This window comes from Taudactylus pleione, unplaced genomic scaffold (genome assembly GCF_031769625.1).
Source record: "Taudactylus pleione unplaced genomic scaffold, aTauple2 ptg000454l, whole genome shotgun sequence".
Classification (NCBI taxonomy): Eukaryota; Metazoa; Chordata; class Amphibia; order Anura; family Myobatrachidae; genus Taudactylus; species Taudactylus pleione.
Window position 1 is genome coordinate 17,416,964 of NW_028284856.1, and position 27,166 is coordinate 17,444,129.

Consider the following 27,166-nt stretch of genomic DNA (forward strand, 5'->3'; position numbering starts at 1 on the left):
ACAGAACGTGCTAATCAAACCCTGGAGCAATATTTACGGTGTTACGTCTCAAAATTCCAGAATGATTGGGTGTCTCATCTTCCCATGGCTGAATTCACTTTTAACAATTCCTGTCACTCTGTATCTTCAGTTTCACCCTTCTATTGTGTGACGGGCCAACATCCTTGGGCCAATTCATTTGATTTATCATTCTCCAGATCCTCTGATGCAGGGACTGTTTCCAGACTCCGTGGTATTTGGGCCAAGATGCATCATAATCTCCTCAAGGCATCTCTCCAAGAAATTGGCAGATAGACATCGGAGGCCTTGCACATTCAAAAGGGGGGACTTAGTGTGGCTGTCCACTAGAAATATCAAACTCCGGCAACCCTCTCACAAATTGGGTCCTCGGTTTATTGGTCCTTTCCGGATCATTTCTCAAGTTAACCCAGTTGCTTTCAAACTCCAACTACCAAATTCGTTAAAGATTAACAACACTTTTCATGCCTCTTTATTAAAGCCAGTCCATAATTCAGATAGATTTGGGAACTGGAGTTCTTTCAGGCCTGCTCCGGTGGTGGTCCACGGTCAACAGGAGTTTGTGGTTGAGAAAGTGCTGGATTCTAGAGTATCTAGAGGTCGGTTGCAGCTTCTGGTCCATTGGAAGGGCTATGGTCCGGAAGAACGTTCCTGGATTCCAGAAGATGCCTTACATGCTCCCAGGTTGAAGAGGATGTTTTTCAGGAATTTCCCTTTAAACCAGGCTCTGGGGGTTCTTCAACCCCGCGTCAAGGGGGGGTGCTGTCACAAGCCATGGCAGCGGCTTGTTTCCCACCGGCTCGGGACCTACACTGACTCAGAATCCGGTTCCGCTGATTACCAAGCACCGGGGATGCTGCAGAGAGTGACTCATACTCCATATGCTGCTGATTGGCTGCTCCTCCTATTTGTAGCTTCCAGATTCATTCTCGCCGGTTATAGAGTTTCCTCCTATCCTCCGTGATTGTCTACACTTCAGCCGCTGCTTCTATTTACCACTCTCCGTCTTCCTCCACACTGCCTTCCAGGCTTCAGCAGGTAGCTCAATTATTCAAGACTGTTGTTCCACTCTGCTCTGAATGCTGTTAGCTTGCTGTCTGTTTTCACCATCCACATGCTGTGCTCAGTGTATGCAGGCCCAAGCCTTTTGGTCCGTGCTTCCTCTGTATAATCAGCAGCTACAGCTTTCTCAGCCCTACTGTGTGTAATCAAACTGTACATTTACACCTGAACTATTCACCATCCACATGCTGTGGTCAGTGTATGCAGGCCCAAGCCTTTGGGTCCGTGCTTCCTCTGTATAATCAGCAGCTACAGTTTTCTCAGCCCTACTGTGTGTAATCAAACTGTACATTTACACCTGAACTATTTTCAGCCTGTGTTATCCTGCCCTCCTGGCAGGCAACTCATCAAGCCAAGAAATCCTGCCCTCCTCGCAGGCAACTCATCTAGCCAAGAAATCCTGCCCTCCTGGCAGGCAACTCATCTAGCCAAGAAATCCTGCCCTCCTGGCAGGCAACTTATCTAGCCAAGTTATCCTGCCTTCCTGGCAGGCAACTCATCTAGACAAGAAATCCTGCCCTCCTGGCAGGCAACTCATCTAGCCAAGAAATCCTGCCCTCCTGGCAGGCAACTCATCTAGTCAAGAAATCCTGGCCTCCTGGCAGGCAACTCATCTAGCCAAGAAATCCTGCCCTCCTGGCAGGCAACTCATCTAGCCAAGAAATCCTGCCCTCCTGGCAGGCAACTCATCTAACCAAGTTATCCTGCCCTCCTCGCAGGCTACTCTACAAACCAAGTTTTCCTGCCTTATCTGGTGAGACACTTTTCCATAACAGGGACATTGGATCCCAGATTTTCCCAGGGGTCTGAGCTGCTGTTACCATGCTGTCATACTGTGCAGTGGGACTCAGAGGCCTTTTTCTTTTAAACTAAATTAAAAGATTTAGCAAGCGGGTATTATGCACGTTATTATTATTATTATCATTATGACCTATAGGTCATTCAGAGTGATATTTGAAATTCCAAATCAATAAAAGTTCCAATAGGTAATTGTTATTATTATTATTAGTATTATCATTAATAATAATAAACTTTATGTATAGGGTGCCACAAGTGGTCCGAAGCGCCTTACAGAGGGCATAACAATAAGACAGTACAGGGTAAAACAGTACAGTACAATACAATAGTAAAATAGTACAAAAGTAACAGCTAGCTCTACATATCGCAACACAGCCACTGGTACAAGGGGTGCAGGGAAACATTCAGAGTAAGCTGATACCTGTAGCTATTAGAATGGGTGCAGATAACAGGTCTAGCTCTGAATAGGCAAGTCTGGTGCCCCAAAATTAATACTTTACAGTATATACTGATTTACACTTCTGTAACAAAATAAATACTAGACTGTGCTAAGTAATCATGGAGCGTAAGCTACGTGTCACCGTTACTTAGCTCATTGGCTCTTCCCATTCAGTGTTGTGAGTACATGTTTTAAATTGGCTCCTCCCATTCTGTAACATCAGTAAAAGATGCAAGCACAGGTGTAACTACATACATCTTACTTCCTTGCACAATAAACAGACCTTCTAGTTGTGCCATGCCGTGGCATGATTCGGTAGCACGAAGCGTCTTTTCGTGCAATTTTTTACCTGAAACAGGCCATCCTTAGGCTAAATCAACAGTTTAGTACATTCTGAGAAAAAAAAAGAATGCTCTTGTGAGCTCGGCAACACAAAAAGGCCTGGACGTCCATAGAAGACAACAGTTGTGGCCTGGACGTCCATGGAAGACAAGTGGTGGATGATCACAGGATCCTTTCCATGGTAAAGAAAAACCCCTCCACAAAATTCAGCAAAGTGAAGAACACTCTCCATGAGGCAGGGGTATCATTATCCAAGTCTGCCATAAAGAGAAGACATCACAAGAGCAAATACAGCGGGCAGTGCCAGATTAAGGTCCACATGGGCCTGGAGCTGAAATTTATGAAGGGCCTACCATGTGCCACTGCAGGGGGTGTCACCAGCGCCGTGGTAGTTTGACTAGTGATATGGGGTGTGTGACTGGTGTTGCGGGGGTGTGTTCTGCACAGGTGGTGTGGACTGTGCCGAGGGGGGTGATTAGCGTCTCCCTTCAAAACCTCAATCTCCCTCTGTTCTTTGCTTACTGAACAAAGGGATACACCCCTTGTTAACATGACTGTAATATGGAAAAAAAAGGCACTTAATGATTATGTAAATATGTAACCCCCTGTACTAAATAGCATATGGGTAACTTAGTGGTCATGAATGGGAAATCTCTCTATATAAAATGAGAGACCTTACCTTACTAATAGCTATAGGGGTATATCTATTAAAATATGTGGTCTTTCCCTGAAAATGAAGAATCATAATCGCCATAAATCACAGCAATAGGGATTCTTCTTCTGCTCGGATGTATCCATTTTAATAGCTGGGACGAGGTCTCTCATAAGAGCCTGTCCTGGCGATAAGGAAGAAGTGAAGTGAACGTATCTGCGAACAGCGCTGCTAAAGAGGGCAGGGCTCATTTTTCCCTTTAAAAATTGGGCAGGGCATGGCGTCCTGCTAAAACAACCTAGCGTGAACACTAATATATTATATACACACACATATGTACATTTATTTATATATATATATATATAGTCTATAAAAGGTATGTCTTTGTATGTTTTTGTGTGGAATTGGTATGTAATGCCGGCTGTCAGGATGCCTCCTGTCAAAATACCGACAGCGGCACCCCGATGGTTGGTATCCCGATGGGTCGGGTAAGTATACTTTCCCTCCCCCCTTCTCCCCCTAACCTTAACCCTCCCTTCTTGTAGCTTAACCCTCCCCGTTAATGCCCAAACCTAAGTCTTCCCCCTTCGTGCCTAAATCTAACCCTCCCCCCTTAGTGCCTAACACTAATCCCCCCTTCCCCCCTCCAGTGGTTCCTAACCCTAACCCTCCCCCCTAGGGGTGCTTAACCCTAACCTCACCCCCAAAAACCGAACCCCCCCCGCCGCTAACACTAAGGGCGCCGCCGGACTTGCCTCGTTTGGGCTGACGTCCTCCTGTGTTCCGGTGTCGGGATTAAGATAGGCATCGGTAGTTTGATGCCTATCTTAACTCCCTTGCTGGCATTCCCCCGTCAGGATTTAGACCGGCCACATCGAGGCCACCAGTCACATAACTACATCCCTTTTGTGTATCCTGACGAAAGAACTGAAGTAAAGCGTTCTGAAATGTTGATGCATTAATGTGGGGTTCAGAGTGATTTCTTCTCAGTCACCAGTAGCATGTATTAAGATATCTGTTCCTGCTTGGTATTTGGTAAGCGAGGAGGACTCCAGTGCAATTAATTGCATGGAAGCAAGAGAGAGCTGGCCAATATATATATATATACACACACACACAGTTACATACACACATACTGTACATTATATATATATATATATATATATATATATATATTCATATGTGTGTGTATAATATACATATGTACTGTGTGTGTGTGTGTGTGTGTGTATATATATATATATATATATATATATATATATATATATATACTGTGTGTGTGTATGTGTGTATATATATATATATATATATATATATACACACATACACGTAAATAATATACATATACTACATGTACAGTACAGTTACAAACAGCTTGTAGTACCTGGCGTCTAATAGCACTGCTGCAGCCAGCAACACTTCTGCTCTGTTTCCCCGATCAGCAGCAGCCAGCAGGACAGTTCCATACTGACATCTCAGGAGGACAGTCCATGGCCAGGCGGGCAGTCCTCCCGGATCTCGCCTCAGCTAACTGGTAGGATGCAGCCAGGAGTCGGGACAATCTTTCTTGGTGGCGCAGAGCTGCAGATATGTGATAGTGTAACATGTGACCTTGCACGCCGCGAGTTCACATGGCGCCACCGAGCCACTATGCTAATGCGGCGCAGGGAGGGCTAGTGAAGCCTTCCTCTGCGCCACCATGTGCTTAATCTATGCCGGGATTTGATCTGTCGGCGCAGAGGGGCGGGGAATAGCGGCCACCAGTTGGGGAAGCGGGGCCTCAGACGGGCACTAGCTGCTGCTGTAGCAGGGAAAAAAATTCCTGTCTACAGCAGCACAGCAGATGCTGTGGGCCTATCTTGAAAGGGGGCCTGGAGCTGCAGCTCCATCCGCCCCATTATCAATCCGGCCCTGACAGCGGGGTCACCACAAGGTGCAAACAATTCATAAGATTTAAGAATAGAAAGGCCAGATTAGACCTTTTGCTTTTCCAAAAAAAACATCTAAAAAAGCCAGCTCAGTTACATTCTTTAGACAGATTATTAACAGTTACTAATATAGGGCCTGATTCAGAGCCGGACGCAATTAGCGCTCGCTCGTCCTGAAAATAGGGGTGGCTATTCAAATGAACCGTTCGCTGTTTGCGGTCTGTTCATGCCTCTAGGTCTGAACGAGCGAATAAAACTTGCGGTCGTTTTTTGGGAAACTACGCCCCCTGGCCGCTCGCATCCTACGTCATGTCCGCTATTTATTAGATTAATCGAGTACATCGAACAGGGTATGAGCTGCTCGCTATTCTTGTGGTCGGTTTTTGCTACCACAATTTTGCGAGCAGTTCTGGCTATAAAATAACCCAGTGACGTGGTTAATGACGCTGCTGTTTTAATTATGCACACCCATAAAACGCCCGTTTTGACCTTTAAGCACGCCTACGTTCTGATTTCCACTCCCCGTTTTCAAGCACCTTCCCCTGTTTCCACCCACATACGCCTCATTCTGTCACTCAAATTATCAGGTATTCGCTATTTTGCGAGCACATGAATTTCAACCGCACTGACTGGTTCGCGCATGCGTATAACGATTCGTACGCATGCGCAGTTGGCCAAACATCGCTCGGAGCGAACGAGCTGCCGCTTACGAGTGGCTCTGAATCAGGCCCATAGTGCAGCATATTCCATTATGCTTTACAATTGGGAACAAACAGTAATAAAACAAGACTGGGTAATAACAGACATACACGGGTATATTCAATTGTGTGCATGATTTGCAAAAAACTCTCCCCTGCGAGGTTTTTCCTGCAGGTGCGGGTTTTTTGCAAATCAAATAGGTGCGTGTTTTGGGTTTTTTTGCACGCCGGGAGGTTTTTATTCTCGCACCTCCAGAGCAAGCGTGATTATTCCTAAAATCGTTATTTTTAAGAAAAATCAGTGGGACTTGCTCTGGGACTCCGGCGGCACCCCCCCCCCCTTAGGACTAATTAACCAATTGGAAGTTTCCAATTAACTTAATTAGTCCTTAATTACTTACCTTCTGCATCCAGCGTCGTGAGCCAGCTCTTCTGCAGCAGGGTGAGTATGTCAGTGTGTGTGGTGCTTGTAAGTGTGTATGAGTGACTGTGTGTGAGACCCCCGGTGTATGTGTGGCACCCCCAGAATGGGCGCTGGGAGAACTACATCTCCCAGCAGCCCTTGTCCCTCCCACCAGTCCCTGGAGCCTACCAGCAACCCCCGAGACTCCCAGAAGCCCTCTCCAGTAAGAAGATAGAGGGGAGGCCACCAGGAACCGCAGAAGCCACCGGAGACCCCCAGACAGGTGAGTGAAGAATTTATTTACTTTTTTTTTTTACACAGCGCAGGATTTTCAGAGCTGAAAACCCCGCGACCACTATTTTTATAATTGAACACCGCTAAACCTCGCGCCCTATTGAATATGTCCCATAGAGGTAAGAGGAACCTGCTTGCAAACTTACAAACAACGATCAACCTGGACCAGGATGATGGGAAGAAAAAAGTATGGAGAAGGCTTGGAATGGCTCATGAACCGAAGCATACCACATAATCTGTAACACACATTGGAGGCAGGGTGATGGCATGGGTATACAGCTTCAGTAGTACTGGGTCACTAGTGTTTATTAATGATAAGACAGAAGCAGCCGGATGAATTCTGAAGTGTATAGCGATATACTGTCTAGGAAACAGGTTACAGAGACCGTCCGACCATGAATTGGGGGAGGGAGAATGACCTGCATGGCTGGAATGTGCTGACAGTCTTTACTTTCTGGATTGCCCTCGAACTTTTCAAGATGTTTCCACTGAAAACATACTAGTGTATTACAGTAAAATGGTAACAACGGGGAATTTTATGGACTACACTCATATTATGGTCTTGGAGCCTAGGGCCCGATTCAGACCTGGTCACTAAGCTGCGCTCTCACGCGGCTAAAAGGGGCCGGGTATGCAAATGCTGCGATCGCACTGTCTGGACACCCTCTATGACTTAGAGAGTGATGGCAGTGAGCGCACGCCGGACGCCCACCTTTCTTTCATTACACTTCTGTAACAAAATAAATACTAGACTGTGCTAAGTAATCATGGAGCGTAAGCTACGTGTCACCGTTACTTAGCTCATTGGCTCTTCCCATTCAGTGTTGTGAGTACATGTTTTAAATTGGCTCCTCCCATTCTGTAACATCAGTAAAAGATGCAAGCACAGGTGTGACTACATACATCTTACTTCCTTGCACAATAAACAGACCTTCTAGTTGTGCCATGCCGTGGCATGATTCGGTAGCACGAAGCGTCTTTTCGTGCAATTTTTTACCTGAAACGATCGCACTGTCTGGACACCCTCTATGACTTAGAGAGTGATGGCAGTGAGCGCACGCCGGACGCCCACCTTTCTTTCAAAGCACACGTCATCTCCAGGAAGTGTGTGATTAATCGGTGACCTCGATAGCCATCGGAGCAGCATGCAGCGCTTGAGGTAGACCCTACCACACCGCAGGCACTGCAATCACTGCAGACTGAAAAACAACCTAGTGACGCATATAATGATGCTTCTTTGCTAATTATGCACACCCATAAAACTCCGTTTTGACTCCCAGACACGCTTGCGTTCGCAGCACCTTCCCCTGTTACCACCCATAAACGGCGCTGTCGCTCAAAGTAGCATCCAGTCTGTGTACTACACGATAACCGGACGCAGTGACTGGTTCGCTCACTGCGATGCATACGCATGCGCAGACGGGGTCTGAATCGGGCTCCAAGTTCAATCTGAGGTACCATTTAAAGATAGGAATTACTGTCATCTATGCAAAATGTCCCAGGATCAATGAAAGTTAAAATTCTATTTTTTATTCTATTTTATTGTTAACTTGAATTACTTACTTGTTTAATATGTTACCAGTAAAATAAATAGATAACTGGAGGGACTTCATTTTGATATCCACTTTTTGCCTATATTATGTTAATAATAACATAATTCAGTCATAATATCAACAAATAATGGAAATATAAGAAATTCCAACCATGGGCAAGTGAGACAAATTCCCAAATGCAACTCGTTGCAAACTAGGTCTCGGGACTTTTTAACATTGGTGAAAGCTGCAGCTTTTTTGCAATTCCATTACAAATCAGTGTTAATACAGGATTAATGAAAGATAGCCGGGCTTATAGTTCATACCTTTAGACAGGAGCGGAACTGACAATGGAGGCGGATGCCTCCGGACGCCAGCCCTGATGGGGGAATCTCTCCTCCATTGTTCCAGCTTTCTCCCTCCCCTAATTCCGTACCCACTGTTGTCGCTACTCCCACACTATTGCTCAAGCAACAGGCACAGAAGAGCGGAGGCAGAAACCCCCCTGACAAACACCACCACCCCCACACACACACACGCTACCAATGCAGGGGACAGGGCCAATATGACTAGCTCCACCTCTTTCCCGGTTTTCAGCAAATCAGATTATTCTGCAATGGGCGGGGCCTACGTATGCAAGGTGCCCGTCCCTGTCAGCAACTTGTAGTACACTACTGAGCTGCGACAGGAAGAAGCGTGTGTGTGTGTGTGTGTGTGTGTGTGTGTGTGTATGTATATATATATATATAATATATATATATATATATATATATATATATATATTGTGGCAGTATCACCAGAGATGGCGTTGGTGAGCAGCAGATTCTGTGTGGGATTGGGGAGATCCTCCCACACAGGGTTGAAATACTGAGTGGTGATACACCTACCAGGAGGAGGAGAGAGCTCAGGTGTGAGCTAATGAGAAGGCCGAGCAGTCAGGCTGCTGGGGACAGTCTAGGCGAGACTGTAGCAGCCAAGAGAGCCCAGTGAAGCTAAGCGAGCCATTGGGGGCCAGGAGGCCTGAGTCCGGATCTTGCAAGAGGCAAACTCTCAGACTGTGGTACTATAAAGCACCGAGGCTGCAGGCTAAGGAAGCTATATCAGGCCAGGAGGCCAGGGTCCAGTTCTGCACGTGGCAGGAAGGACCCCCATTTACAGAGACTGTGTTGGCAGACTAGCTGCCCCCTTATAGAGACGGCTCAAGAAGTGAGCTGGATGCCCTAAACAGGGGCTAGGTTGTTTTGTTATTTTCTGTTTGTTATTTTCTATATCCTGAATTCACAAGCTGGAACACTTTGTGCATTACTTGGTGGGCACTGTGACACTCTGCATATGGTGGGTACTGATGGTCTCTGTATTATATGGTGAGCACTGTGATACTGCATTACATGGCGATCACTGCGACACTTTGCATTATATGGTGGTCACTAAAATGCTCTCTTCTTTGTCTGGCAGTCACAAAAATGCTTTCAGTGGTATGTGGCAGTCGCTATTAATATTGTATGGTAGTCATTAAAAATGCTCTGAGTATTGTCTGGTGGTCACTAAAATGCTGTCTGTATTGTCTGTCGGCCACTAAAATGCTATCTATATTGTCTGGCAGTCACAAAGATTGCAGATGGAATGATCAATTTTTACACTACTGCGCATGACATGTTTTTCAAGCTATTTGATGCTCTGATTGTAAACTGTGAAATATACTAATGGCAAAACCGCATAGCAAATAGAATTAAAAAAATCACAATGTATTAAAACCTATTTATGGATTGGGTACATTGCAGTGATGCAAACCATCCCATTTATCAGGCAGTGTGTGTCAAACACACAACAAACGATTCTTGAATATTAAAAAAAGAAACAAAAGTTAAAATAGTATTTAAAAAAAAAAAGGTGTCACTTTTTGCTCAACAAGCACCAGATTGCAAAATTAGGCATGGATTGTCAGAACATGTTAGCACTTTTAGAGGTAAATTTACTAAAGTGAGAGTTTTTAGAAGTGAGTTTTAGAAGAGATGTTGCCTATAGCAACCAATCAGATTCTAGCTATTATCTTCTAGAAGGTGCTAGTTAAATGTTAAGTAGAATCTGATTGGTTGCTATGGGCAACATCTCTTCTAAAGCTCACTTCTAAAAACTCTCACTTTAGTAAATTTACCCCTTAGTGCCAATAGTTGATCAAAGCGTTTTCCACAATAGTTAAACCAGGAGGGTTTCAGTGCTATTCACCATTTCTCCTGTGTGTCCTAGTGGGGGAAACCTGCTGGTTTTGTGGGCACCCTGTGTAGAGAACCAGTCTGTTGCTGTATATGCTCAGTTGTTTTGTCCTTTGGCACTCACTATCTCCCTGTTAACAGTATAAAAACAGCATAGCCTATGTTGCCTGGGGTATGAAAACTGCATCCCAGATGTGGACGTTTATAAACTGCAAACAAAACCGTTGGATTTTGTATTTAGACAAAGGCAGGTACTCAGGGGTGGAAATATGGCTGCCCTGTCACTTGTAATAAGTCTTCATCTCCAGCAACTGTATACTCAGTCTGCAATTGTTTGTTACATGCAAGTTAACATGGCAACAACATCTGATTTCTAATTCTGTCACCATATGAGGTCCTTAAATATATATTTAGCAGCAATATATTTTCTGCTATATATATATATATATATTTGCAAAAGCCTTTAAAAATATTGAAATTAATTTCTGTTTGATCACTATGGTGTGTGTATTTTACAACTACTAAGCTATTAATTCAAAATCAAAGTTCGATTTTATCACAGATATTTGAACTTTAGAAAGGGTTTGGCAACTTTGAAACACTTTCCAGCATCTGTACTCAATACAAGTTTGAATTGTCTTCTTGAAGTATGCTGACACCTTGTGGAAGAACAGGCAAAATAGCTACATACACATTCATCACTTACAAACCCAGGGCATGATTCACTACCGTACTCTATTGCGAATACGCAAGCAATTGGCCGATTGTTGCGTTCTGCGCATGCATATACATTGCCGCTGCTATGGGGACTTTGCAGCGGCTACGCAGACCCATCGCAGAGTGATTGACAGGAAGTGCCATTTGTGGGTGGTACAGGGGGGTGTCGTCAGAACGCAGACGTGCCTGTGCGTTCGAACGCAGTTGCAAGGACGTGCATAAATTTATCCACTGTGATTCCATACCCAGTGTGAGGTCTCATAGCGTACGTGGTTGTTAGCAATTCCTGAATAAGGTCAGAGCTTGTGCAAGTGTGCGTGAGGCTGTGTTGATACTCGATTGTACTGGTGGTTTCGCTAATCTGCTAAGTATTACGGATGTGTGCAATGTTTAGTGGGCGTTCTTATGTAGTGCTGAGTTTGCCATGCGAATGCAGTGGATTAGCATACTATCGCAGTTGAACTGCATGCGTATGCAATATTGCGATCCGTAATTAATCTGGCCCTCAGTTGTCTGAATCGGCAGAAATAACGTGTCTTTATGTTTAAGGGTGTATAGAGTAACTCTTCAAACTACCTATTACCTAAACAGTCCAATAAGCTGATGTCAGCCTTTTGTCCCTGTGACCTAGAGGTTATTGTCTGCACTTGTGGGAATCATGCTTTGTGTAACACAAGGTGGAGCACTGATTTTCCTTGTAGATGTAGCAAATAGTATTAATTGTTTAAAAATTTGGTAATTGTATCCACAATTGTGAATGCTGTGGCAGAAAGCAGTTACGTAAACAGTGCAATCCCCTGGGTATATACTATAATACATTATCAGATTATCTAAAGGGACAGTTGCCACCAGTAACCTCCTGTTTGTGGAATCATAACAGGGATAATAATAAAATGTAACATTGTTTGACTAAGCACACAGACTAGTGTCATCCAAGCTGTTTGTAAACCAGAAAATAGCCATAGGTTTATATGTTGGCCGTAAGCAAAGAAAACGTAAATGTAATGAATACATTCATAAAATGTGTAGTTATGAATTATGTTTAGTAGCGCTTCACTGATCTACCTGACAGTTTTTATGTCAGAGGTTCCCAAAGGCTGTCCTCGAGTTACCCCAACAGTTCAGGTTTTAGAGATATCTATGGTTGAGCCCAGGTGGTTAAATCAAATTGACTGAGGTACTAATTAAGTCACCTGTGGTCAAGCATGGATATCTTTAAAACCTGGACTGTTAGGGTGCCTTGAGGACCGAGTTTGGGAACCTCTGCTTTATGTACTCAAGAAACAATATTTCTAAACTTTTTTTTTTTCTCTTGTTTATGGTCACCAGGCATAATATCAAGACCAGAGTCTGAAGACATACTAAAGAGCCATGTACCAGGGAGCTTTCTGCTCCGTGTAAGTGAGAAGATCCATGGGTATGTCCTCACCTACCGCCATGAAGACGGATCTATGCACTTCCTCATAGACGCTTCTGGCACATCTTACAGCTTCTTGGGTGTGGATCAGCTGCAGCATTCAACTCTGGCTGACCTCGTTGAGTATCACAAGGTAATACAATTGTGTAATACCCATTTACTGTTTACAGAGCTCCCTGTACAGGTTTCTTCGTATCTTTTGGCTTAATACTTTATCCACTATTCTGCAAGTCACAGATAAAGCACAATATAATGCGCGAAGTTTAACACATAGATAAAACAGATAATGGGGTCTATTTTCTAAGGGGAAATAAGGGGTTAGAAATGCTAAAGACAGAGAAACGCCTTTTACATACCGCTTCTCAGTATGTGCTAAAGGGATTTTCTCTGCCTGCTAAGTGCAGGCTATAACATCACTCTGCACCTGGAGCACTTAGCGCTGCCATAAACACCTATGGCAGCGCTAACTGTCCCAGGTATTACTAAGGGGATAGGGCACTTACCATCGGGTGTCTTCTCCAGCGCTGATATCGCCTCCTGTAGCTGCTGATCTCTGCTTCTCCTCACTGGAGAAGCAGGACTTGAGCTGTGTCAGTTTGGACGTTTGTTAATAAAGTTTGTTGAAAAACACAAAACCAAAACCTCCTTTCTGCTTCCTGCTGCACGGGACTCCGGAGACCTGGTGACGGTGAGTCCTGTGTCTCTTTCCTATGCTGCTTACACCGCCGAGGGGGTGACTCCTCGGCGCCGAGGGGGTGACTCCTCGGCGCCGAGGGGGTGACTCCTCGGCGCCGAGGGGGTTCACCCTTCTCGGCGGGTCTATTATTAGTAATACCCACGGTAGCCTGCTTCTGGTAGCAGGCGAAGCAGATGTGTCATTAACTCCACGGTATCTAGTAAATAGACCCCTAAATCCTTTTAAGCATTTACCTTTTAATAACTGAGAATTCCCAAGGACTTTGTTTTCCAAAACTGGCGACCCTCCCCGGCTTCGCATGGGAGTGATTTAGAATTTACGGCAATAGTCTTATAGGATTGCCTTAAAGACAACATTAGTCGTTTTTTCCTCCTGACGTCATTACGAAAAGATTTAGGGGTCTATTTACTAAGACGCTGTGAAGCAGGAGCTGGCTAACGGAGCTGTTACTAAAAATAGACCCCCCCCCCCGTTAGTCGTTAAGTCACCCCCTCGGCGGTAACAGCTAACACTCCCTTCCCCTGACAGCCCTGTGTGACTCACCATCTCCGTCCGGCAGCAGCAGCGACTTTTTTTTTTCAACAAACTTTATTTAAAAACGGCCAACCTGACACAGCTGAAGTCCTGCTTCTCCAGTGAGGAGAAGCAGATACCGGCAGCTACAGGAGGCGATATCAGCGCTGGAGAAGTCAGCAGACGGCAAGTGACATCTCCTCTTAGTAATACCTGGGACACTTAGCGCTGCCATAGGTGTTTATGGCAATGCTAAGTGCCCCAGGTGCAGTGTGATATTGTAGCCTGCACTTAGCGCTGGCAGGCTGCAGGCAGAGAAAATCCCTTTAGTACATAATGAGAAGCGGTATGTACAGGGATTTTCTCTGCCTTTAGCATTTTTACCCCTTTTCTCCCCTTAGTACAAATACCCCTTAGTTTTGACGTGCATGCAAAAGGACCACGTAAAGTTGTCCATGAGCAAAACAGTCTCCACTTAGGTCAACTCCAACCACTTTAGTGTCTGTCCCTGTACTTTATTTATTGTCATGCCAAAGCAGACTCTTACCGGGATTGGACTCGATTGAAATTAAAGAATCATTGGTCACATAAATAAACTAGGAACCGTAAAGAACAGTAAAAAAAAAGGGCTAAATTCTTAAATTTTGCCTCAGTAAACAGGGCTTACATAAATTTTTCTGGAGAAATTGGATAATATGTATCAATCTCTGCATGGTATAAAATAGTCCATCATTGTGATATATCTTCAACGGTTTAGGCAGCGTAAGCCAAGAAAGCATACGTTTTACATTGACTTGCTTCACTAAAATAGTCACTGATCGGCTCCATTTTGTCATATATTAATGGTTCTTACACCTAAACCTCCTTCCACAAATTCTCTATAGAATATTGAAAACTGCATCAAAATCCGTCCAGGAGATCGAGATTAGCTCAAACAAACGGAGAGACGTCTATCAGGGACTTTATTTTATAGATGTTCTTAAAATATTCATTTACTCATTTCTGTTTTAAAACGTGAACAAATCTGTTCAGATGTACAACGCTGTCAGATAATTAGTGCTCATGTAGATATCACGTTTCAGTGTGCATAAATAAGAGAGAAAAGCGACTATCATATCTTTCAAGTTTTGTTCAAATTTGTATCCATACTAAGGCCCGTATTCAATGCCAAGCGAAAAGTCCGAGGCCAGACTTTTCGCCGTCATCTGAGGATTTGGGTGTGAAAAAGTATCGTGCGCGCCCCGCTTATCCCCGTATTCAATTCAAAATCGGCGAAAATGGGACCCGGCGAATTCGAAATCAGGGAAAAGTCCTGTTATTTTTGGGGAAATCAACCTGACACCCCCAAAAGATGCTCTGACATGGGGGTTAACTTTGCGTATCCCCGAATAGCCCTGCTAAAGGTATGTGGGGTCTTTAAACGGTCTCAATAGGTGCTGTTTTGTGTTTTTAAGAAGGTGGTGAATAGCATTTAGGAGGGTTTTTTTTGCAAAATAAGTAGTCCCATCAAATTTGGGGTACTTGAAAATGGGTGCTAGCGTATTTTAAAGTTGCTAATATTAAATATTAAAAAACTTGAAAAATCCACCTGCCGCAACTACCTGCAATCAAAAAAACACCTGGGGCATACTTAGGGACTCCCCCTGAGTCTATTTCACTAGTTGTAAAGTTTATCTCCCAACTTTGTTTTTTTTTTTCACCCCCCAAAACAAAGTATTTTTTGGGGTCTCCGAAGGTACCTTTTTAAAAAATGTTGACACAGATTACTGTACCTTTAGGGGACTGTCCAAGGGGTGCAGGGTGGTTTTTGGAAGTCTGCACCCCAAAACCCCAATTCTGCAATTGTTCTCGCCACCTATTCATAGGTGATACTTTTTCACCTGTTCTGGTGCATTGACTTTTCGCACCAGCGATTGAATACGGGGATAAGTGGAATCGGCAAAAATTACGTAATCGGCGAAACTTTTGGCTTTTCGCAGCCTAATTGAATTACGGCCCAGAATAGGAATCAGATACATAAATATGCATTGTAATCACTTTATGATTGTGATAGCCCTTATAATGCAATGCAGATGGTTAACATTCCCTTTTCGCATACAGATGGTATGTCGGATCATACTGTACTAACTCCATCTCCTTCATATTAATAAAATAAGGTAAGTATAAAGGGTATGTAGTTAGGAAGACGACGGTCGAAATGCCGACCACCATGCTTCCCGACTGTCATATCCCGACAAGTGACTAATGATAGGCATCGAAATCCCGCCGCCTATCATTATTCATGCGTCAGGAGCCCGGCATACCGAATGAAGGTAAGCCGGGCAGAGGGAGGGTTAGGTTACGGGCTCCTGGGGGGGACTTAGGGTTAGACACCCCCCGGGAGGGTTAGGGTTAGGCTAGGGGAAGGTAGGGTTAGGGTTAGGCTAGGAGAAGGTAGGGTTAGGGTTAGGCACCCCCGGAAGGGTTAGGTTTAGGGTGTGGGAAGAGGAGCTTAGGTTTAGGCACTTATGGGGGGAGGTTAGAGTTAGGCACTAGGGGGGGAGGTTAGGGTTATGTACCCCTAAAAGAAGGCTAGGGGGGGGAGAGAGATAGGGATAGTAGAAATACTTACCCTGTCGGGATCTTCTAGTGCCGGTGTTGCAGCGTCGGCATTTGAACCGCCGGACTTAGGTCTGGCGGTAACTCATACCGATTCCGTATAAAGAAGTGAAGAGCATAAATATAATTACATCTGACAGGCACTTGTTTTTGCTACTCATCTAATTTAGAATTATGCAGGGGCGTAGCAAGACCTATGGGGGCACCATAGCAAAATTTCCAAAGGTCCCGACCCCCCCTCCCCATGCAAATTATTTTGCAGTTTATCCATTTTTATAGTAAATGATATAATATTTGCACTACCTGGTACTTAGCTGATTTGCAGGATAAAAGAATGGTGATTAGTATATAGTAAGTACTGTAAATTAAAAAATATATATATTTTTTTAATTATATAGTCTTCCTAATACTAAATGTTTATGACATAACATGGTATATAAGAAGGTTATGATTCACTAATAAATCACTTAGTGAGGAAGAGACAGCTGGGCCAGTGACAGCAGATGCCCTCCAGCAGCTCTCAGAGGCAGCCTGGTCCCCGTAGCAGCCCCAATCTCTGCACCTACTGTCTGAGATCTGCTGCAAAATTGGACAGGTGTGTAATCCCGACAGCCACCATCCCGAATGAAGCTAAGCGGGCACTGTTAGGTTTAGCCGTGGGAGGGGAGGGTTAGGTTTAGGCACCCCGGGGGGAGATTAGGGATAGACCCCCCCCGGTGAGGGTTAGGCTTAAGTTATGGGGAAGGGGTATAGGGTTAGGCACCACTGGGGGTGGACAGGCACCCCACCGGGAGGGTTAGGTTTAGGGTGCGTGAAGAGGGGGTTAGGGTTAGGCACCACTGGGGAGGAGGTTAGGGTTGGGTTTAGGCACCACCGGGGGGAGGTTAGGATTAGGAACCACTAAGGGAGGGTTAGGGGGGGGGGAGGGGAGAGTTAAGGTACTTACCGGCCCCCTGTTGGGATTCTTCACGATCGGGATGCCAGCATCTGTGTTTTGACCATCGGCATACCATCCATCTGTATATCATACCGATTCCGTCTGAAGGGGTAAGGGTGACAGACCAAAGTTCTAACCTGAAGATCTTATTCAGATTCTTTTTCTGAAGATGTTGCTGTTCAGGACCTTATTAGGAGATGTAATCCAAAGTTCAGTTCAGTAGTTATGCAAAGTCGCCTAAATAAAGCAGGAACTACTCAGAAAGTATCAATGTAGCACGAAATGTCACCACAAAATGGCTGCTAGTAGCTGGGCATCCTTTATATAGGGCTGTGACCTGCATTGTGACATCACAATGCATTGCAGGCAGCAGCTAGAGATAGCTGTAGCTTAAGATGGGTACGTATCTAACAACAGATATATCTACAGATCAACTGAGCTGCAGATATATCTGCAGCCGATGGTTGTTCATACACACTGAACAACCATCATCTGTCATCTGGCTGTGGGTAGCTCCGCGTCCACCTCCCCACAGCCTCCACTGCAAGTGTGTGGGCGGTTGGCTGATCGCCCGTACACACAACACGATGAGCAGATATATCGCTGGTAAACAATGGCCGACAGGCGCACAATATATTGGCCAATTAATTTATCGCCCAATATATCTGCCAGTGTGTACCCAGCATTAGATTAGCTCTGGGCCCAGATGCCCTAAAGCAGCACTCTGGTGAGAATAGAAAAGCTGGGACTGAGGAGATGGCAGTGTAACTCAGGGCAGGGAGAGGGTCGGGCCCCAGAGACGGCCTGGGCCCCGTAGCAGCCGCATTCTCTGCACCTACTATAGCTATGCAATTCCAATCATGCTTCATCTATATTTAGTAGCGCTACCTCCGAACAACTGGATCAGAGAGCAAAATTGACAACATATAAGAATGGCCAAATTGCATAGATCTGTTTGTTTAGATCTTGGGCTGAATGAACAAATCAGCTGCATAGCATGTGTACCTACTCCTTCCAGGTCAAATAATGACTCTAATCGCTGGGCTCGTACCTACCTTTCCAGGTGATGGGAGTACTTACTCCCACTGCTTTTCAGATTTTAATCACCACTGTTTCGCCTTTGTCCGCAGCTGATAAAAGCATTAGCCATATTGGTAAAATGGGACCAAAATGATTAATTCAAATTAAAATTGTGACCAAACTGATTTATTAAAATTGCAATGTATAAGGCTATCTTTACTTTTGTCTTGAAACCATGTCTTATTTTACATTATATTGTGGGTTTTCAGTGGTTGCTACCATAACCAGGTTGGATAGTTGGCTTCTCATTCAAATGATGAAAGTGCGTGTTGTCTGTGTGCCTGTGGTAGAGAATTAGATTCTAAATTCAACGTGAGCATAATCTGATATGAATGAATATTAATAACAATGTATCTAGTATCTGCTTAACAAAGTTCCCTGAACCCAGGTTCCCCTGAATTAGTCCTGTGTAAACACAGTACTGTAAAGCCACTGATAATATACAGGGGTATAATTAGAACAACTATAGTAACCACCACTTATTAAATTATTTACATAGGCCATGGCACTGTGATAGGAAATTGTCTGTTATATTTAGTGTGTGCAGTGAGATACCTGAGACCATGTTATATAGATGACGATATAAGACTTTCATAAGACCTGGAGAATTTCCAACATTTTCTAACTTCCTTGTTTGCTGGTTTTTGACAGATTGAGCCCATTACTTCACTGGGGAAGGAGCTGCTCCTGTACCCATGCGGCCAGCTTGAAAATACCTGTGACTACAGTGAACTCATGGAATGACCACCTTGACTTATCCACAAATAACTCACTGACTAGTAGAACAAGACTAATTGTTTACTAGCCATAGTGCACTTTGCTAGCCATAGTGCCAGGAACATGATGTATTTTGTCTGTCAACCTGCAACAGAGGTTATGGAATCAGATCTCCAGGCCTGTAAATCCCAATCTGGAAATATGGGATAGACGACCATATAGAAATAGACTTGCAGATGATTAACATATGTTTATATCATGCAGAGTACATGGTTTGGAAGGGACCCAGACTCCGGTCTTATTATATTAGGATAGACCAGAGGTTCCCAGACTCAGTACTCAAGACATCCTAACAGTCCAGGTTTTAAGGATACTCATGTTTAAGCACAGGTGACTTCATTAGTATCTCAGTCACTTTGAGTATACAATCTGTGCACAAGCAATGATATCCTTAAAACCTGAACTGGTAGGGTGCCTTGAGCAGGGCCGGCTCCAGGGTTCTAAGCACCCTGTGCTGGCTCTTTAGAAGGCGCCCTAACATCGCGCGCGGCAAAGCTGAGCGTGACCGAATTTGGGGGCGTGGCCTAATTACCATAGGCCATGCCCCCTGTGTGACATTATTTAAGGCGTGCACGCATGACACACCTCCAAATAACGTCAGGCTGGGGCTAAAGCCCTGCACTCCGTCACTGGCTGGGGATCCTCCAGCCCTCTCCCGTCAGTGAATGGTTGCGTGCGGTATCCATTCACACTCCGGGGGTCCGGCACCGCCGCACAGCTACAGCGGTGGGGGTCCCCAACCTCCCTGTTTGACCACCCGCGGGCCACTTCGGCTCGCGGGTGGAACAGACAGTACTGTCCCATTGAAATCGGGATGCTGGGGAGGGGTGCCTCCCCTCTACGGGTGGTGCCCTTGTGCGACCGCACTGGTCGAACACCCCTAGAGCCGGCCCTGGTCTTGAGGACCGAGTTTGGGAAACCCTGGGATAGACACAATTAAAGAGATGTACAAAAACAGAAGTCATGAATTACTGGAACTGTCTGCAGTACATTGTAATAAAATGTTTTAGTGATAATAATGTTTATGATATATGAGAATTGGTCATTAAAATTATACTGAAATATTGTGCTGTTGATATCAACCCTGACTCAAAATCTGTTAGCAGTATTTACAGTTTCAAAGTAATATATTACAATACTGTAAGTACACACACTGCAATATGAGTTCTTTGGTTCAGGGAAAGAATACAAAACATTGCCAGGGCTACCTGCCAATCTCTGCAAGATTCATTTACAACACTCCTGAGGTCTAAAGTACCAAATTAAATGTATTGTTGCTTTCCTCATATAACTAAATAATGTAAAATTTTAATCTATATAATAAAATCAAGGGATGATGAAAATTGTGTCATCACGTTGGCAGTTAGTGACAGTTAGTATGAACTCTGACCTCTCCCGTCTGTGTCAGTGATGTCACTCCCTAATGGTGCGCACACACGGTCAGATTTTCTGTCAGATCTGAACGATAACGATTGTAAAAATCATTCTATCGTACATATCTGAAAGAAAATCTGACATGTGTTACTGCAACAATGAACGATGCGCGTTCCCGTTTGTCAGATAACGATATCTGACATCTGATGTATTTGCAGTCAGATTTGGACGATTCCATTCATTTTAATACTGTCTGAAATCGTTCAAATCGTTCATCTGACATATCTGATCGTGTGTATGCACCATTAGAGTACCAGCACTGCATGAGCACACATCTAGAGTCTCCTACTGATCCTATGTAGGCCATTAGGTTGTTATTGCAATTGAGTTGTCTCATAGATTCATGAGGATATTTAGGAACAATACATTAGAGAGAAACATATTTAAATTTTTTTATAACATGGAGCATATTGCAGAAATAAGTCATAACAATTATATCACTGAGTATCACATAAACATTATAGCAATACAGACAAACTAGCATCCACAAAATGTATTTTACTTCGGTGTCTTATGGTGCATACCGTACACAAAGTTAGATCTGTCAGATGAACGATTCAACGGTTTTTACCAACGATTTGAATGATTTTACAAATGATTTGAACGATTTCAGACAGTATTAAAATGAATGAAATCGTCCAAGTCTGACTGCAAACACATCAGATGTCAGATATCGTTATCTGACATGCGGGAACGCGCATCGTTCGTCGTTGCAGGCCCACATGTCAGATTTTCTTTCAGATATGAACGATTTTTAAAATCGTTATCGTTCAGATCTGACACAAAATCTGACCATGTGTACGCACCATTAGAATATGTTCTATCTGTTACTACACACCTCATATTACGTTTTTTGGCCTGATTCAGAGATACACGCAATTCGACTGGAATGCTGATGTTCACGTAGATGAGCTATTATTTGCTACTGCACATGCACAAATTTTTCTGAAAACCCCTACGAGGCACAGAGTGTACACACCAAGATGCTGTAGCAATCGGGGCAGACGGTATAAGACATGGCGGCATCCTGGGTGGTGAATGGGAGGTGGCCTGAAGTGAAAGCAAAGAGAATACGTTCAATGGGAGTATCGGGGATGCCTCAGTGAAAGTGGCTGCATTCTCGGACGCAGAGCTGCAGCCACAGAGGCCATGATCAGATGTATAAACTATCTGCCATAGGGCGTGTGAGGAATCACTGGCGGTGTTACAGCGTGCAGAGACAATGACATGTGGTCAAATCTGTGCTTGCTCATTCAGACGCTAGCTATTGCACCAGGGGTTTGCTGAAGCTAGCATTTGCATTAATCACCACCACGACTCCACACACAGACACAACAGCGGATGCAGCAGTGTCCACCTCTGAATGAGGCTCTTTGTGTACTATATCAACTATTCACATTAAAGATATCACACCAGCACTGTAACAGGGCGATATCCCCCCGCCTTAGTGGCAACACCACCCCTAACCATGTGATATCTCAATGTCACTATAACGGGGCGGGCACACAGGTACCAAGTTTAGCCTGGAGTGTCGTAAGACTGCTCCAGGCAGCACTACAGTCTGCAGGGTGCTTGCCCCTAGCATCCCTTAGATGCTCTGGACGGTATGCAATCGGGAAGCCGACTGCCTAAATACCGGCAGCCGGCTTCCCGACTGTCATATCCCGGCAAGGGTGAAATGCCGGACGTCTAGATATAGACGCCCGGCATTTCCCCGACGCCGGGAGACCGGCGCCCGGCATCCCGATCATAGAGATGCCGGGCGCCGCGAGCGGACAGGGTTAGGTTTAGGGCTCCCGGGGGGGACTTAGGGTTAAGCACCCCCCCGGGAGGGTTAGGGTTAGGCTAGCTGGAGGGAGGGTTAGGGTTAGGCACCCCGGGGGGGGACTTAGGGTTAGGCACCCCCCCAGGGGACTTAGGTTTAGGCAGCGGGGAAGGGTTAGGCACTTAGAGGGGGGATTAGGGTTAGGCACTTGGGGGGGAGGTTAGGGTTAGGCACCCCTAAGGAGGGTTAGGGTTAGGGGGGTTAGGTTAGACAATACTTACCTATCCACGATCAGGATTTCCAGCGCTGTCGGGCTTCCGCTGCCAGGATCTCTGCTGATGTCGGGCTGCCGGGAATCGAACCGCCAGGCCATGCGGCCGGTGGTATTTCATACCAATTCCCTCTGGACAGCTCTGCTGCTCTACTTGTTGATAATGGCGAGAGCTGCTATGCAGACTCCATGTTGATCCTCCAGGGAGGCTTTATTTCCTGTTCCAAGATGGCCACAGGCGCATGCGCGACACCATCTTGTTACTTGTACCGTTTATTTTGTGCATACGATGCATCGTGCGTCCATTCATGTAATTTCAATGACTTTTCCCTGATGAGCGCGTGAGGCACACTATCGATCGTACAACAGATTGTGTGCAATGAAAAACAACAAATCGTACTGCCAGGGAGCTCCAGGGAATCGTATGCATGGCTACCATCAGGGGGGGATATTCCGAACTACTGTCCCGGGCCCGGACACTCTGACAGAGAAGGAGGTCCAGCCCACTCCGCTCCTTCCACACGCCCACCGATGCTGCAAGTGAAGGGCCCTCGTCCTACTTCCGTCCACCGCTGCCGCTACTGGCTGTGCAAATTAATGGGGCCCCGCCGCTACTGCTACTGGAGCCCGCTGTCCACCGTGAAAGAGTTGCCTGTCAGCCCCCCTCTTCCTCTGTATAATAAAGTTTATTATCGGGCGTGCGTGACGCCAGGACAGAGGTAGAGGGGGACTGACAGGCACCGCTTTCACGGTGGACAGCAGATCTGAAGAGAAGAGAGAGGAGCCGCAGGGACTATGGAGCAGCAGCCTGGAACAGAAGGGTAAGAAGATTCATATGCTGCCTCGCTGAGGCAGAAGGGGCTGGTACAGCACTGTGTGCAGGGCTACAGAGAGTGAGGCAGAAGGGGAGAGACAGAGTATACTGTATTTGTGTACACACATACACACACACACACAGAAAAAAAAAATCTATAGATATACAGGGCCATAAGGAGGGGTGTATGCGGCTACACAGGATGGGATCGCCTGAGGCTGGTACTAGCCGTACCTGTAGACGGCTGCAGCCCGCACCTCTGACTCACGGTTTCTGGACTGTGTGGGAAGAGGGAGGGGGTCCTGCCTATTTACTCAGTCCCGGGTCCCACAAATCCTGATGGCAGCCCTGATCGTATGTGAATCTTATCTTAAGCTGGTCGTGCAGGTGTATGGCCAGTATTACTGACCCTTGTGTGCACAACAACTTAACATATTTTCTAACAGACAATGGGCCTGATTCAGAGCCGGACGCAATTAGCGCTCGCTCGTCCAGAAAATAGGGGTGGCTATTCAAATGAACCGTTCGCTGTTTGCGGTCTGTTCACGCCTCTAGGTCTGAACGAGCGTACAAAACTTGCGGTCGTTTTTTAGGAAACTACGCCCCCTGGCCGCTCGCATCCTACGTCATGTCCGCTATTTATTAGATTAATCGAGTACATCGAACAGGGTATGAACTGCTCGCTATTCTTGTGGTTGGTTTTTGCTACCACAATTTTGCGAGCAGTTCTGGCTATAAAATAACCCAGTGACGTGGTCAATGACGCTGCTGTTTTAAATATGCACACCCATAAAACGCCCGTTTTGACCTTTAAGCACGCCTGCGATCGGATCTCCACTCCCCGTTTTCAAGCACCTTCCCCTGTTACCACCCACATACGCCTCTTTCTGTCACTCAAATTAGCAGGCATTCGCTATTTTGCGAGCACATGAATTTCGGCCGCACTGACTGGTTCGCGCATGCGTATAACGATCCGTACGCATGCGCAGTTGGGCAAACATCGCTCAGAGCGAACGAGCTGCCGCTTACGAGTGGCTCTGAATCAGGCCCAATGTTTTATTTGTTTTTTTAAGTATTACTAGATATGTGATTTAGCCCCAGAAAAACAACATTGATGTTGATTGATTTTTATATATTTAAAATAAATTAAAATTGACCTTTAGTAAATATACCTCTTAGTGTTTCTTTTGTGCACCGATTTGCTTGTTTTAAAAGGTGACACATCTAGGGGTACATTTACTAAGATGGGAGTTCTATTTAAGAAGTGATGTTGCCCATAGCAACCAATCAGATTCTACTTCTCATTTATCTAGCACCTTCTAGAAGATAATACCTGGAATCTGATTGGTTGCTATGGGCAACATAACTCCTTAATAGAACTCCCATCTTAGTAAATTTACCCCCTAGACTCAGAGCGAGAAGGAGATGCATGCGAGGTTACAGAAAATCCTTTGCTAGCATCAAACTTTCATCCACACAGAAAGGTTTTCCCAGATCACAATTTCTACGTGCCAGATGCATCATACTTGCCTACCCTCCCGATTTGGTCGGGAGCCTCCCGAAAATTGGGTGCCGCTCCTGACCTCCCGGGAAGGAAGGCAATTCTCCCGGCTGCCGCTCACCCCTCCTATCCCCCCCGCTATAACCCCTCTAACCCCCGCAGCGGGGGGGCGGTGACGCGATTCGCGTCATTTTGGCCCCGCCCCCTGCTGCACAATGCCTATTTTATCGGCATTGTGTAGCGGGGGCGGGGCCAAACTGACGTGATCGCGTGACTCCACAAGTGCGTCACCCGACCGGCCACTCCCCCTTGTCTCGGCCACGCCCGCCCCGTCCTGCCGATCTGGCTGCTTCCTCCCGGAAGGAGCAGCCAGAATGTCGGCAGGTATGAGATGCATCAGGTCGAGTGGTGAACAGGCCTCAGCAGATACAGAAAAAAATGGGAGAATAATGTGTCCAGAGATTATAGTCAGACATCAATCAACAAAACAATTGATGAAGTCCTCCAAATTCCCATGGAAACTCTTCTTAAAAAAAACACCCCAAAAACTCAAACTACAATTTCCCAATGTCACCCTTTTTAATCATAAATCCCTGGAATTTTCCTGATCAGTCAAAAACCTTTGGCCTCTGATCAGTACTGACAAATCTCTACCTTCTCTACACCATATATATATCACACAGCATACAATATATTTATATATATCACACAGCAGCATACAGTATATAGTATATATATATATATCACAGATGGGCCCCTCTGTGAGTAGTACACCCCCAGAGCCCCATGTGTCTCCGGCCGCCTGCTCCTGGTGACACGTTAAATACATTATTATGCATTATCCAGCCTCAGGTTAGTAGTCCAGCACCAAATTATATTTATAGTCAATTTAATGTAAATATATGGACAAACAGAAGCACAAACCTGTCCACCACCACATAACTGAACCTAAGGATGACAGGTAACCACAATTTACTTCACTTTACTACTTTACTACATTTTCTTCTGAAATTCTCTATAGCAAACTTTTGGCTTAGGGGTGCCGTGAAAAACAATGCTGATACTCTAGGACACCGTAATTCAAAAAAGTTTGGGAACCACTGCTCTACTGACTTAGCTATTGCATGCCATGTTTTCTGGTTATAACTACTATCAGTTATCCTTTATTCAGGTTGTGTAATGTTTCTTTTATCATTTGGATTAAATATATTATGTACCCATTAATAATGTTGCTTAATATTGAGTTAAGAAGATCTCAGTTAGCATAGGACATGCTTTCTAAGTATACTTGTTATTCTTTTTATAATTGTTTTTAGAATTAGTTCATATTTTTTAAGCATAGGACATGTTTTCAGGATATACTTTTTTTAAGCATAGGACAAGTTTTCTGTATATTCTTTTTTTTTATCTGTTTTTCCTCTAGGTTCTAGGCTGCTTCTGTTATTACTTTTTTCCAAGTATACACATGACAGCCAACCAACCATCTAGTTAACTTTGTGCTGCTCTTACCACTATCCCATGTCCTGCTCTCATTTCCAACATCTTATTATTTGCCCTCTTCAGCTCCACTGCCATCCACTTCCAAAGCCGGATTAACAATGGGACGGGGGGAGCTTCATCCACCCCGCCCACTCACGCACTGCTGTCTGAACTTGAAGCCCTGTATCAAGTCAACCAAAGCCTCGCCCACTCACACTTGGCTGTTTGAAGCCCTGCCCCAGTCACAAAAAACTATGCCCAATCCCTCTTTCCTACCAAAGCGTTGCCATTATATCCACCCACCTAAAGGTCCACACATCCCACCAGGTGCTCGAAGCCCTACCATCCCACCAGGTGCTCGAAGCCCTACCCACTCGCCTTGGCTGCCCAAAACCATGCACCCAATCCTTGGCAGTTTAAAGTCCAAATTGGCCTGGAGCTGAAATTTATTTAGGGCCAAATGTGTGCTGCTACTAGCGCTGTGGCGGTGTGACTAGTGATGTTAGGGCGCAACCAGTGCTTGTGGTCTGCACAGGGGGTGTGACCTGTGCCCTCGGGTCTGGCTAGTTCCATGAGGGGCACAACTAGTGCCTACTTTCAACCACTCTACAGTGGAGCTATAACAAAAACAATTTTTTTTTTTTTTTGGGGGGGGGGGGGGCGGTTAAATGGTGTGAACTGTATTGTCTACCTTTCCTTGAGTGCTGGAGTAGCTTAGGATGAGTTAGTTCTCAACTTATATACATTAATGTATGTGCAACTATGATGTGGCGTTTAGGAACACTGG

At 45.1% G+C, this 27,166-nt stretch overlaps 1 protein-coding gene across 2 annotated transcripts in view; it reads left to right on the forward strand.

Annotated features, from left to right (window-relative positions):
* The window catches only part of SH2D4A (SH2 domain containing 4A), a 195,893-nt gene extending 175,435 nt beyond the window's left edge, over window positions 1–20,458 (forward strand). For both annotated transcript variants that reach the window (XM_088448273.1, XM_088448274.1), the window contains 2 exons: window positions 12,426–12,646; window positions 18,990–20,458. In XM_088448273.1, the coding sequence (XP_088304399.1) occupies window positions 12,426–12,646; window positions 18,990–19,082 (314 nt within the window). In that variant the 3' untranslated portion in view covers window positions 19,083–20,458. The remainder of the gene's footprint in view (window positions 1–12,425; window positions 12,647–18,989) is intronic.
* The last annotated feature ends 6,708 nt before the right edge of the window (window positions 20,459–27,166 follow it).